The 12,980-nt window shown below is 43.5% G+C and overlaps 1 protein-coding gene across 1 annotated transcript; it reads left to right on the forward strand.

The window, feature by feature from the left end:
* Positions 1-10,546: 10,546 nt before the first annotated feature.
* On the forward strand, positions 10,547-11,232 carry LOC104280456 (predicted GPI-anchored protein 58; the record flags this gene model as incomplete). Its single annotated transcript, XM_009878117.1, has 1 exon — positions 10,547-11,232. A coding segment is annotated over one exon (686 nt), but the record flags the coding sequence as incomplete, so codon positions are not given.
* Positions 11,233-12,980: the final 1,748 nt, after the last annotated feature.

Below are 12,980 nucleotides of genomic sequence, written 5' to 3' on the forward strand. Positions count from 1 at the left end.
CCCTGCCGAGGTGTCTATCCTCCACCCAGAGAGTGTCCAAGCCCACCCTGCACCGCCCAAAGTATCAGACAGGAGTCAGTGCTCATGGTGATCAAAGGACTTGGACTCAGACGGAGAGCCAAGAGTGGCTCTGTGTGGGCAGGGCTGACGTGTTTGTTTGCTCTCCGAGTGGGCAAATATCTCCTCCACTTAGTTCTTCAGGAGGACACCTGGTGGGAAGGGTGGATAGGTGGAGGGATGAGGGACTGGGAAGATCCTAATGCTGTTCCTCCATCCTTGCCATGTGTATCACACCCCAAATCCTCTGACTGCCAGTACACACCTGATAAATATATTGTGTCATACATATGTGATGGTAAACCAAGGGACTGGGTCCATGAAATCTCTCCCTCAGGGTGTATCGAAGCAACAGTGAATTTGAGAGAAGAGATAGAAAAAAGTCCCAACTGTCTTAGTTGGCCAACTTTGACAGCTCAGGATTCAACGATAGGGTGAAAAGATCTGGATCACATCCCTAGATTTATTCAGTTCATAATCTAAGGGTATTACAGTAAAGCATGGGGAAGACATGGGAGCCAATCAGTAGTGTCCACTGACTGTAGCTTTGAGTGGGTGTCATGAACATTTGGGTGACTATTGGCTTGTGTAATCGAACTGGATGTAGGGGAAGGCTGAGTTCACTGTTGCAAGCCCAGGTCTGGGTTTCATTTCAAGTCTGCTACAGATTTCCTAACTGGGTCACCATGCCAGCCTGTAACACAAAAATGATATGTTCCTTCTTCACTGAGCTGTCACAAGACTCAAGACTTGAAGGTTTCAAAACTGATTAAAAATGTCCAAGAAAAAGGGCTGCATAAGAAAGAGCATATGCTATGGAAATCTTTATATATGCTACATTACCAAAAGCACTGTATTTATGTATTTCAAAACTGGGCACTGTGTTACATTTTCATTCCCCAGTACAAAGGCAAATACATTCCAAACAAAGCAATGTTGTTTCAACAAAGCAAGGATTGAAATCTCTCCAGGGCTTCATTCTGTCTCATTTAGATCGGGCATAAGATCTTAAAGCAGAGTTTAGTGGTCGGCCGATCCTGTTCCTCTGGGAAATGAGAGAGTGGTAATTCAAAAAGAGTAGTGAAGTACAGCATTGTCTTGGTCTGCAGGACTGTTCTTCAATAAAACCAGCGGCTCACCCGGCTTACAGGAGAACATTTTGTTCCAAAGGAGCTGTGGCTCTTCAGTAAACAAAAGAATTCACCTCCGGCTAGACTTGGGTGTAAAATGAAAATGTTATTGGAGACAAAATGTCTTTGGGAAGGCAGCATTTCCATGATGCCTGCCACAATTGCCTGGGCATATCTAGCAGTTGAAATGAAGGTTAAGACAAAAGGTAGATCTTCAGGGTGTTGACTCTGCACGTGTTAAAACTTCATTCAGGCTTGGAAAGTGGTTTCAGTTCAGGCCAGGACCTCTGAGGTGGGAATAAGTAACCTGGGTCCTGTCTGGTCATGGGCTGGCACTCACCTGCAGTGAGGACCCAGATTTGATAACTTCTGAGTTGAATATTTCAGGACTTTCCCAAAAGCCTTTCCTTGGAGTAAACAAGTTCTCCCACATCTGACACAGGAGATTGGGAAAGAATCCCAGGGTATCTAAATAGAAAAACTTATGAGATACGCCTCCTCCCCTCCAAGTCTCCCAACAAATTCAGGAAACTGCACAAACAGCAAAGATGCAGTAGGGCCATTCAGGGAAATAATTCATGTCCAGACTGGCGTAACTCAGGTGTTCAGATGTGGCCATTTCCCACCCAGATTAACTCTGTAGGAAAGATATAGCCTGTGCAGTTTCTCAGTGTATGAAGATGAGATAAAGCACCTCAGGCTGTGCAGTTTCAGGGGATTTTCACTACAAGTTTATTTTCCTAAAAAAAGCACCATCTCTCTGGGGATGAAACATACTGGGAAATACATGAAAATTTAATGAACTTCGTGAGCTAGTTCCTACTTTTCATGCACACTTAAGGTGAGATCATTTTGTTGTCATGTTCAGATCACCTAGGGTCTCTTTTCTGTACAGCCGAAGTGTTCACCTTCATCTTGATGACCAGGTTGTGGCCTGCAGACTCTTAGGCAGTGCAACAGCCAAGCTAATCTTGCGGAGACATTCTGTCCACAGAGAGGCTGGATGTGGTCTAGCTGTTTTGATGGTGTTGGATCATAGGCTGGACTTGATCAAAAAGGTCTTTTCCAGCCTCAACAGTTCTGTGATTCTGTGATTCCTGTGCTACGTCTAATCATGGCATCATCCTTTACCCAAACGTTGCTTACAAAGGGTGGCCAACAGCCTTGGTTCTGCTCAAGATGGGGCAAGAGACTTCCCACACTTTTTTTCATCATCTCTCGCATTTAAGTACTGAGTTTCCGGAGCATGAGAAATGGTACAAGGATTGCTGGACCATAGGTCAGCTATGATATAAAATTCTTTTGTAGACTCTAAGGCTTAACAGAAGCTCTGTGCTGGGACAGTCAGGTGGTAAATACCCTGGAAAAGGTAAGGTCACTGTGTTTCAGTGCAGAACACTGCTGTGACAAGCCTTTGAGAGGGAAATCCCATCTAAAGCATAACACGGTGCAGGTTCAGGGTAACCCAACCTGGCTGTAGCTTGTTTCATTAATCAACCCAAGAAGAGCCATGAGGTGTTGGCAACCTGTCCACTACTGGCTGAGCAATGTCTTTGATGGACACTGTAGGAACCTGAAATCTCGTTGACTCATGTGTACCGAATTTCCAGATTTGACTCACTGGCTATTACCATAAGATTACATGGCATGTTTCATATTTTTCCTGGAAGAAAAGAGCAGGTTAATATAGCTACATTTGATTAAATAACTTCTGAATCTGTTTTGAAATCTCCAGAGCATCTATGTAGAGAAATTAAGCTAATCTCAAACGAGCAGAGAAAAAAATCAAATAACAAAAATGTCTGGAATTTCTTTCTATAATGTTCCTGGCTGCCTCAGAATTTGGGATAAAGGCAAAAGATACACAGCCTCTGTCCTCTCTTTTGTGATTTTTTAGTACCTGCTGAATTTCACAGAATCACAGAATTGTTGAGGCTGGGAAAGACCTCTGAGATGATCAAGTCTAGCCTATGTGTGGCAGGAAGTGCAATTGAGAAAGGTACAAACAGTAGATACACAGGTGGTTCCAGAGAAAATGCTGTCTGGCTGATCAGTATCAGAAATCTGTTGTGTAAACGGAAAAACTTCCTCACACGGTGCAAAACTAGCCTGAGAAACTCATTGCTTCAGGAGTTAATCAAGATCAAAACCTTGCTGAATAAAAAGGGAAAAAATAAACAGAAGAAAAAAAGAAACAGGAGAAATAAAAATAATTAAAAAGTGGATGGGATGTTTACAAGGCTAATAACATAATAAGGACATTTAGAAACACAATAGTACTTATTAAGGAGAGAGAACAAGACTCTCAGAATTAAACATGTTTGAAAGGCTATCTGCTTCAAGACAGGAAAACTCTTGGTGTAGCCTGATTCAAAGAGGTAATTAAGCACCAGCTCTGCTTCCAGTTGTAGCCCATGGAGTTGGAGCCCATTTCGAGCCTGATCTTAAATCAAATTTGTTGTTCTGCTTTGTATAAAAGGTGATCAGACAGTGGAAACATCTGTCCTGGGCCAAAAAAATTGATTCATTAATGGAATATAGAGAAAATTTCTTACAGCAGATGATGGCATAACTGTTACTGAAATTTTTTTTATGGTTTCCTTTGAGGCAGCATTTACTGACCACTGTCAGAGGCCAAACACAAGACAAAACGGGTGAAGTGGTCGGATCAGTTGTAATACTTTCTTCTCTTACTGTTCCCTTTTGACTTTCTGGAAGTAGCTGTCAGTCTTATTTTAGTTTCAGATGACTTAAACACTCTCTCCAGCCACTTCTCGAACCTCAGTAAGTTTCTGTGAAGTGCAGCACGTGTGTGTGTGGAGTAGAGAATGTGTCCTTGCATGGCTGTGGCGATGGCTGGGCTGGCATCCTCCTTAAACACAACAGATTTTCCTGCTCTGCCTTATTTCTGTGCTGCAAAGGGGAAGGGAAGAAGGCTTCCCCAATTTAAGAAGATGCTTTAATAGAAGGGTAGGGTAAAGGAGTCATCAGAGGGCTGTGTTGGCAATGTCAGTTGATGGGGAAGATGAAAGTGGCCTTTGCTCCTGGCTCCGTTGTGGATTTCTGTCCAGGCATTTCATTTTTCATGTGTTTCAGTCGGGCCCCCATAATGTGCAGCCAGTGTGAGTCTCGTCTGTGCAGTGCTTTGAGCACAGCGGGAAAAATGTGTTAGGCAATGAATATTGTCATGAGGAATTGCCTGCTGCCCAACAGTATTACCTCTCCAACGTGCCTACCTCCTCTTTTCCCATTCCTTCTCCATGCTGAGATGTCAGGGCATCCTCAGGGACTCTTCTTTTTTTCAGGAAATAACAGGAGCTGCACAGTACTTCAAAAAGTCTGGCTTTGTCCTGTAGGTGTTGAAGAAGGACCTCGGGTTCTTGGAAAATCTGGTCCCAAGTGAGTGTCAAAATGCACATTTTGTCAGGAAGTGAATAAAATCTCACTGAAATTAAGCCAGGGACAAAGATGAAAAAGCAGATGGCCCATGACAAACTGTGAGAACAAATTTGTTCACATGATGTGGGAATAAGTATGTACTCATAACAGACTATTACTCAAGAAGTTTTGAAAGAGCACAACTCCACAGGAGTCATAATGTGATTAGTCACATAAAGCCCAGTCCAGCTAGGCCTGGTGTATTGTACCTGAATGAAGAGAAACAGACCCCTAAACAGACCCCCCCCCCAAAAAAAATAAATAAAAATCCAGAGAGACGCACAAGTTTGTGAAGTCAGAAAATCTTGTAAGCAAATTAAAAGCTGGAGAGTAGCTCATGGATTGTTATTAGGCTGCTTAAAAAGAAAAAGGCCACCAGAGGAAGAGGCCTTGATGAAGTGATTCAACCAACAGGTTTTTAATTTGACAGCACAGAGATCGAGTTGGGATATTTTTCATGAAACATCTTAGACTCTGGGACAGACTTTTCCACCTGCCCCATTACAGCATAGTTCTGTTAACCTACAATTATTTCAATAATTGATTCTTTTTTTTGTTTTTGTGGGACGGACAGGTGAGATTGAGTTTGAAAACTAGAGGAATAGGACTGATTTTTAACACTATGTTCTATTAACATGGGTTTTTTTTTTTCAAATTAATATATCTTACAAAACTCTTGTTTTAGTGGGCATATATAATTACATGAAATCACTTTTATCATCAAAGATGGCAGTATATTGAAATATACAATACTTTGGGACATTCACACGTATGTAGAGCGGAGTGGATTCCTAGGATATAAATGTGAGTTTCTTTAAAAAATAATCAATAAGCTTGCCTATTTTTTTTAATTTTCTATGCATTTCTAACTTGCTCACACATACAGAAAAAACGTCACCAAATGCGTGTCCAGAGCTAGTTTGAATTCATACAAAAACCCTGATGCTAGACATATCTAAAATCAAATTCAGTTTCTGAAATCACACACGTGCAAACACTGATCCTGAAGTTCCCACACCGATGTTTTTATTCAGATTCTAATTATTATTCTAATATTCTAATTATTATTATAATATAATGTCCAGTATTCTCATTACTCAATGCTCTAATTTAATCCCTTCTAAGCTTGATTTCAAGCTGGAAGCCCTTCTGAGCTTGACTGCAGACCAGCAATCTGTGTCTGAACCAAATCTGAGCAGCTTCAGATTCAGATTCTGCCCTTGCTTACACAAAGGTCGATGATTAACGGTTGGACTCGATGATCTTAAAGGTCTTTTCCAACCTAAAAGGTTCTATGATTCTATTGGACTTTCATTTACCGCAAGCTGTTAGGACTTCAGTTTCACTTCTTACCAGAAAGAGGAGGCAGGCGTATATTTAGACTTTCTTGGGAAGCAGCTGCAAAACGAAGTGGGAGTTGTTGCACGCACTTGGTCTCACAAGCACACACGGAACAACTCCACAAACCCGAGCAGAAAGGACAGAGCACAAGGGCCTTCCGCAGATTTCTGTGTCGTCAAAGAGAGTACATTACTCATTTCAACATCTTAATATCCTTATCGTCGAAACAGGTTGTTTGTTCACTGCTGACTCACTTCAAAGATTATCACCTTCTGAAGCACCAGCTCATTTCTTGAAGAACTCTAGGGGCCTAAGTTTCTGCTCTCTTGCACTTTAAGCCTTATCTCCATGGTTTTATGCCTTCCATGGGAACACAGAGACAGCACTATTTGTCTACTGATCTGATTTGATAGGGAATTACTTGCTGCATCTATATATAAAGTGAGGAATCCAGCTCACCCAACTTCAGCCGTTTAGAAGTTAGTAAGCCCATCTAGGATGGCTTGTCCCCAGAGGTGCTTCTTTCTCTGCTGGAGCCCTGCACTAGATGCCAGCTAAACAGCTAGTTAGACAAGCTGGATCCCATGCAGTGTGCTGGCCAGTGGAAAGTCATGCCCCTGCTATTCCCTCAAGGTTTCTCCTTCACAGACCTTTCCCTTGTTAGCTGACAAAAGACTACAAAGGAGTTTGCAACAATTTGACTGCAAGACAGATAAAATCAGTAGTCAGACAAAAGCAGCAAAGATAGCCAAAACTGCCTGAAAAGTTAAATGCTTGCTTTTCTCATACAGATTAATGCATTTAAAATAATTTCGGTTTCTTCATTCTCACGGGGCAGTCTATTAATCTTTTGGTGTCATCCATTGTCATGGGCAGGGCAAGTACCAGGAAATCCTCTTCTGGAGATGCTCCTCTGCTCTCTCCTTACTGTGTCGCCTGCCTATTTACAGTCCTGTGAGTTTGTAACACCCCAAGGTCCTCTCAGAGGTGGCAGTGCAGAAATATTCCCTATTCCTTGCAAATGGGTAAGACATGTCCAACTGCTTTCTCTTTGGGAGAGCCATAGTAGATCAGGAGCGCAGTGAGCGTCAGGCATCCACTATTTCTAAGCTGGCCCCCTATCTTATTTTTATGTGCCTAGTGTAGGTGTTCTCTTTTGAAATGTAGGCATTTTAAGTGGCATCCATATTGGAGTTAGTTATCCTACACTATTCTCAACGAAGAGATGAAGACAAATATTTTTCATTCTAGCAATAAAGAGGTGATGCTAGACTTGTTTAATCCACTGACTCTGAAGAAAGGCTAGGGAATTAGATAAGATGTATACATCTGTACTGTAGACTGCTAAACCTAAAGGTGGCCTGAATCATGTCCCAGGAAACCAGTCCTCCCAAAGGATGAGGTGAGGCTCCCTACGGACTCAACAGAAAGAAGTAAGTGACTCCTGGGGTTGTTCAGAAAGATACAGTCCATGAGTCTAAGCCTTCCCTCTGGGGGCTTTCCCTCTATATGTAACACAGAAAATTCAAGTGCTTTCATGGAATTTCTTCACTAGGCATTTACAGTTCAGTTGTTTAGGTGAAGTAGATCCCAACCCAGGTTTTCTGAGTCATGGATTAACTTCCCTAACTGGTGAAATAGCTGTTCTTCTAAGCTACAAGCCTGCCTTGAACAGTCAGTGTGTGCATGTGGGAATATGCTTCTGTAGACTGGGTGTACTGGAGGATGCTAAATGACCATGCACAGATGGTTTGATATGTTTAGGGAAGGTCACTATATTTGTCTGAGCACCTTGTCTTCAACATCTCTCTTCTCTGCAGGCATCCATCCAGCCCCAGTTAGCCACAGGTCTGTCTAGATGCAGATATAACATCCCCAGGAACGAGTGTGCACCTGAATGCACCAATTAAAAAGACTCTCTTTGTACTGGAGCTGTACAAAAAGTGAAAAAAGCAAGCACTAGAGTTATGATGAGTTGCAACATTCAAAATCAGAGAGGAAGGAAAGAAATAGAATAACCTGTTGCATCTGATAAGCAACTGTAGTAGATTACTCCGTCCTTCATTGTTTTTCGGGTTTCCATATTCTTGGGCTTTCTCAAACATTTTTTCCATGGAGAAAAACATATTGATCCTGGTTGACACTGCTTCGGATGGAGGCTGTGACTAGACAACTTCCAGTGTTCCCTTCCGACATCAGTGATGCTGTGACTCTGCAGTTTTCCTTGTGAGTTTGGAGGTGTTTGGATATTGAGCAGTTGGGTCCAACACCATCCAGACGAGCAGTCACAGACTGCTCCATGTCACTGTGCACATTACTGGCCATTGATCTGAGCAGTGCAACAGCTTCCACGTGTCCTGGGCATGCTGGGCTCCCTGCGTGGGTGCTCAGAAACCTGTGTGGAATTTCATAGATAGAAGTGTGGAAGCCTGATCAAGCTGACCAAGATATGCTTAAAAGGGTGCATGGCTTAGATAAATCTTAAGGGGGGGATTAAATAAATCTTAAGGAGGGATGACAGATCTATGGCTTCTGATAGAGAAGCCATCCTGTTTGGAAGGATTGCAGCTACAAGAAGAGCCTTTGGTGATCAGACTGTTGTCTCTATTTTTCTTAGTTACTACTTCTTGTATTTTAACCCCAATTACCCTTCAACAATTTAAGAGACATTTGTGACAGTTATTTGTCACAGGGCTAAAGCAGATTACCTCAAGGCTTGTCGAGCTTCCTCTGCTTTCCAATGTATGGAAAAACATTACACTTACTTTGGTTTGTTTGGCCAGTGTAGACAGGGATTAGCCATGCTATATATGGACCATAAACACTGTTCTGGTTAACACTACGGTTGAGCCAAACCTGAACCTTTCATCTTACCCTTTGCAAACTTTGGTGGTTTGGATGGAAATGGAACCTGTGTTTGAACAGTGCTTTATTTGTGGTTTTGTTTTGAGAAACCAAAGCCCAATCAACAACACTTTGGAAACCCAACATCCAGCATCCTCAGTCCACCTCTGGTGAATGAGGATTGAGCGCCTGTGTAGGCAGGGACTTTGTGTTGGGAAGAAAGCCAATACACAAGGGAAGGAAACTGCTTCAAGGAACCTGCAGTAATTTTCCATAAAAATGTCAGGAACATAAGGGCATGCTGAATTTTCTGTCATAACCCCTCCAACAAACACATGTATTTGGTTAAGGAAGACATGGTGGTCCCAGGTGGGACAACAATGGACTTTTGTTGGCTTCATGTCTTATCAGTTTGGTGCTAGAAATGACAGAGAAAAGCCTTCATTTGCTTTAGACTCAAAATTTCAGCTTGCTATCTGGAGTACCAAACCATCCAGCAATGAAAATGGATTTCTCACATCAGATTTTTTAGATGCCAGAAATAATAATAGTATGATGTTAACACCTCAGTACTTGGCTTTCTGTAGGTTGTCTTAACCTAGATAAATCTATTAATTTGTGTCTTTGTATCCACTGCAGTGCCTTAAAATTTGCACTTAATTGCAGCAGAAGTAGTTTTAAAATCCATCTGTCTTACTCTGACCATTCCTGTAGCATCTCACCACCTTCTGTGTAACGTGGTCCCAATGCTAAAATAAAGATCAGTGGCGTGGTATAGTAATTCCACTTATGTAGATCTTTGAGGCTGCTGAAAGGCTAACATTTCCTATTATAGTTCTGGCTTTCAGAATTATTGTAAAAATAGGATCATTCTTACCGTACAGTATTTACCAATGAAGCATGGTGGGTAGAGCACCTTGGATCATAGCATGGCTCTCCAAGTCTTTACCTATTCCCTAGAGGCTGCTCCATCATCCTACACTATGTATGTTGGGCTCAGTCCAAGCAAGCATGTTTCTAATGACTTCAGTGGACACTGGATGAGGTTCACTGAACTGCTTGCAAGATGGCATAGGGCAACAAGCCAGAATACCTAGTGTTAACGATGTCTTCCTGTCTTTTCTTTGTTGATTTTCATGGCTGAAGCTGTTAAATATCTAGAACTATGTCAAATTGTGTGAACTCTGTCATGATTTTATGCAAAAAAGAAAATTACTGAAGTATTTAAGCACCAACTCAGCTCTTACTGTTTCTGGTGTTGAACCTGTCTGTTCAAACCAGAATACTGAAAACTGGGACCCTCTATGAAGCAGCAATTAACTTTGGCTCCGGCAGCAGCCGTCCAGCCCTCAGATCTCCACAGGAGATCTGAGTCAGTTAGGACATTACCATCGTTCCATGACTGGCCAGGAAAACACAGTAGTTAATTCATCAGCTAATGCATACCAATGAGACATCAACCAGAAAAATGTTAAGGCCTGTCCACAAGCTTTATGAAGAATGAGAGTGGAACTATACTTTAGATTTATAATTCTAAGTTACGTGTTTACCTACAGTAGGCTTTTGTCTTTGAGCGTGTCCGTTCTTTTCTAATAGGCCTACAGAGAGTATGACTAGCAGCTGATGCAATTCCCCTTGAATCAAAAAGACCTAGTCCCACTGAAGTGACAGCAAGCAACAGCCCATGTATGTAAGTACACATGTGAACCAAGGCTCATGATGTGTCTTCCTTGCAGACTCAGACCCTTGCACGCCTGATGCTCCACCTGCTGCCACTTCACCACCAACCTCTGAAGACCATGGACCTTTCACAGCTCCAGCATCACCCTCCTCTTCCTCTGACACTGGTACTGCATCGTTTTCACCACTGTTACCTGCATGTGTTGCAGCTTTACAGCCCAAACCTCCTCCCATTTCACCATCAACGTCAGCTTCTGCTGCCACGGCTCACCCTGGACTCCCTTCTCTTCCTGCACCCACCACTTCTGCTCCATCCCTTCACCCTGGACTCTATTTGCCAGTAGTCCCACCTGGCAGTGCCACCCACCTTATCAACTGGCTGCCCTTCCTCGCTTCCGCAACGCTGGCCACCATTCAAGGGAAGGAGGAAGACCAGTCACCCATAAGAACGGGCTCCCTGGAAGGCTTGAAGTACTGCAGCAGCACCCCGCCACACCCCTCCCATGATGGAAATCCTCCGGCAGCACCTATGGGAGACAGGGCTCGAGGGGCTGCCTCCCCACCGCCGGCTGCCCCCCACGCCGTGCCCCCGAGCTCTGAGCAGGCATCGGCAAACGTGAGCGACATCCTGGCAGAGCTGCGGACGATGAACGGCCACCTCTCCGTCATTGCCCGAGCTCTGACGCAGCTGGCGTCATCGCTGGCGCCGCAGCAGGATGCGCGTGGCACCCCACCTCCTTAGTGCCGGGCTCTCACCCTGGTCGTAGGGACCCACGTCGACCAGGGACAATCCACAGTGGAGGTAGGGTGAAGGAAAGCAACCCTTCCCCAACCTGCCCATACTGTCAGTGCCAGTTCGCTCTGCTCTGTGACACCAACCATATTCTCCCCAGTGGGTTTTTCTGTTTGTTTGTTTATTTGTTCCTTATAAATGGCTGCATATATTAAAACCCAGTTTTGTGGTCTTGTTAATAAATTTGTTTATATTTCTTGCGTGCCTTTCAGATATGCTCACCCCACTCCTCTCACCCATTAAGCACACGAGCACTGGGAGGAATTGGTGAGGCCTCGCATCGAGAATGCAGAGAATCTGAAAATGGTGAAAAATCATCCACTCTAAAATGCTCGAGGAGATGAGAAAACCCCTCTGAGACACATGGGGTGACACAGACAGGAAAGAACACAATAAAGCGCTGAAAAATATTCCTGTTTCTCTCCATCCATGCAGCATGGCCTGGCTCTGTTGAAGTTGGAGCCCTTCCCAGTGCACTAAATCTCAGGGGTAATTGTAATTACTGACACAGGTAAGGGCTGTGACAAATTGTTCAAAATGCAATGCAGGGTAGTTGTCCAAGTAGTACTTGATCTGAACAGCTACCAAACGGCCTCATCCACCTCCTGTCCTCCAAGAGAGCATGAATCGAAGGTGCTTAGCTGAAGTGTATCTGTTTTACTTGCCAGAGATGTGCCTGGAGTTCTTCAAGAGCATAAATGGGCGAAGCTAATTTACAGCAATTAGCCAGACGCACACAGATAGGTCCCAACACTCCCCTATTGCTGAGCTACAACGGCTTGCCTAAAGGTGGCATTAAAGGCATGAAACCTCAAACAATCCTCTTTGTGGATGAGGAAGGAGCTCTCAGATGTGAATCTCCCCCAGGATATGTGACCTGAAGAGCAGGTGGTGAGGAGCCTTTGGTCACTGCCTGGCCTGGCAGAGGCGCTAGGGGTAGGAGCCAAAGGTTGGGATGTAGTCAACACTGTGGCAGAGCTCACAATGTGGAGGTCTTGCAGAACCAATTTGTGCATCTCGGCCACAGTCTGTCCATAGATCAAATAGCCATCAGTTGAAATCAGATATTTTCCCAAAGGTGAGCCAAGCACAGGCCCAGTGGAGGCTGAGCCAGGCAGCGTGGCTGCTCTGCCTTTCATCCCACTGAATCAAAATGAAACAAATGCTCGTGGCAAACAAGCACAAAAAAGTCCTCTGTGAAGTTGGGTATGATCTCACCTTAGTTTAGCTGTGCAGCCCTCGGATATCAGGATCTGAGGCCATGTCTAGGAAAAACCCAGACAAACAGACAGATCACTAGATAAGATTAAAGAGGAAGTATTCTGTCTATTTGCAAATGTTTCTGTTACAGATGAGCCTAAGCCACAAAGATTGAATGAATATACAAACTTCCCCAAAGCTCAGGTGTATTTGAATTTGAGGTTTTGGTTACTGTATATATATTTATATATAAACCTATCTGTATTTTTGAGTCTGTGCCTGAAAGACAAAGCAACTGATCGTGTTTTTTTTTTCTAGGGCTGATCAGGTTTCTTTTTCCTCTCATGTGTTTAGCAAAAAAAGTGAAGAGACATTTCTTAGATAGGTTGTGTAACCTGATCTAGTTAAAGATGTCCTTGCTCACAGCAGGAGGGTTAGAGTAGATGACCTTTAGAGGTCCCTTCCATCCCAGACCATCATACGATTCTATGATTCTA

The sequence above is a fragment of the Apaloderma vittatum genome, unplaced genomic scaffold, assembly GCF_000703405.1.
Source record: "Apaloderma vittatum isolate BGI_N311 unplaced genomic scaffold, ASM70340v1 scaffold21160, whole genome shotgun sequence".
Lineage (NCBI taxonomy): Eukaryota > Metazoa > Chordata > Aves > Trogoniformes > Trogonidae > Apaloderma > Apaloderma vittatum.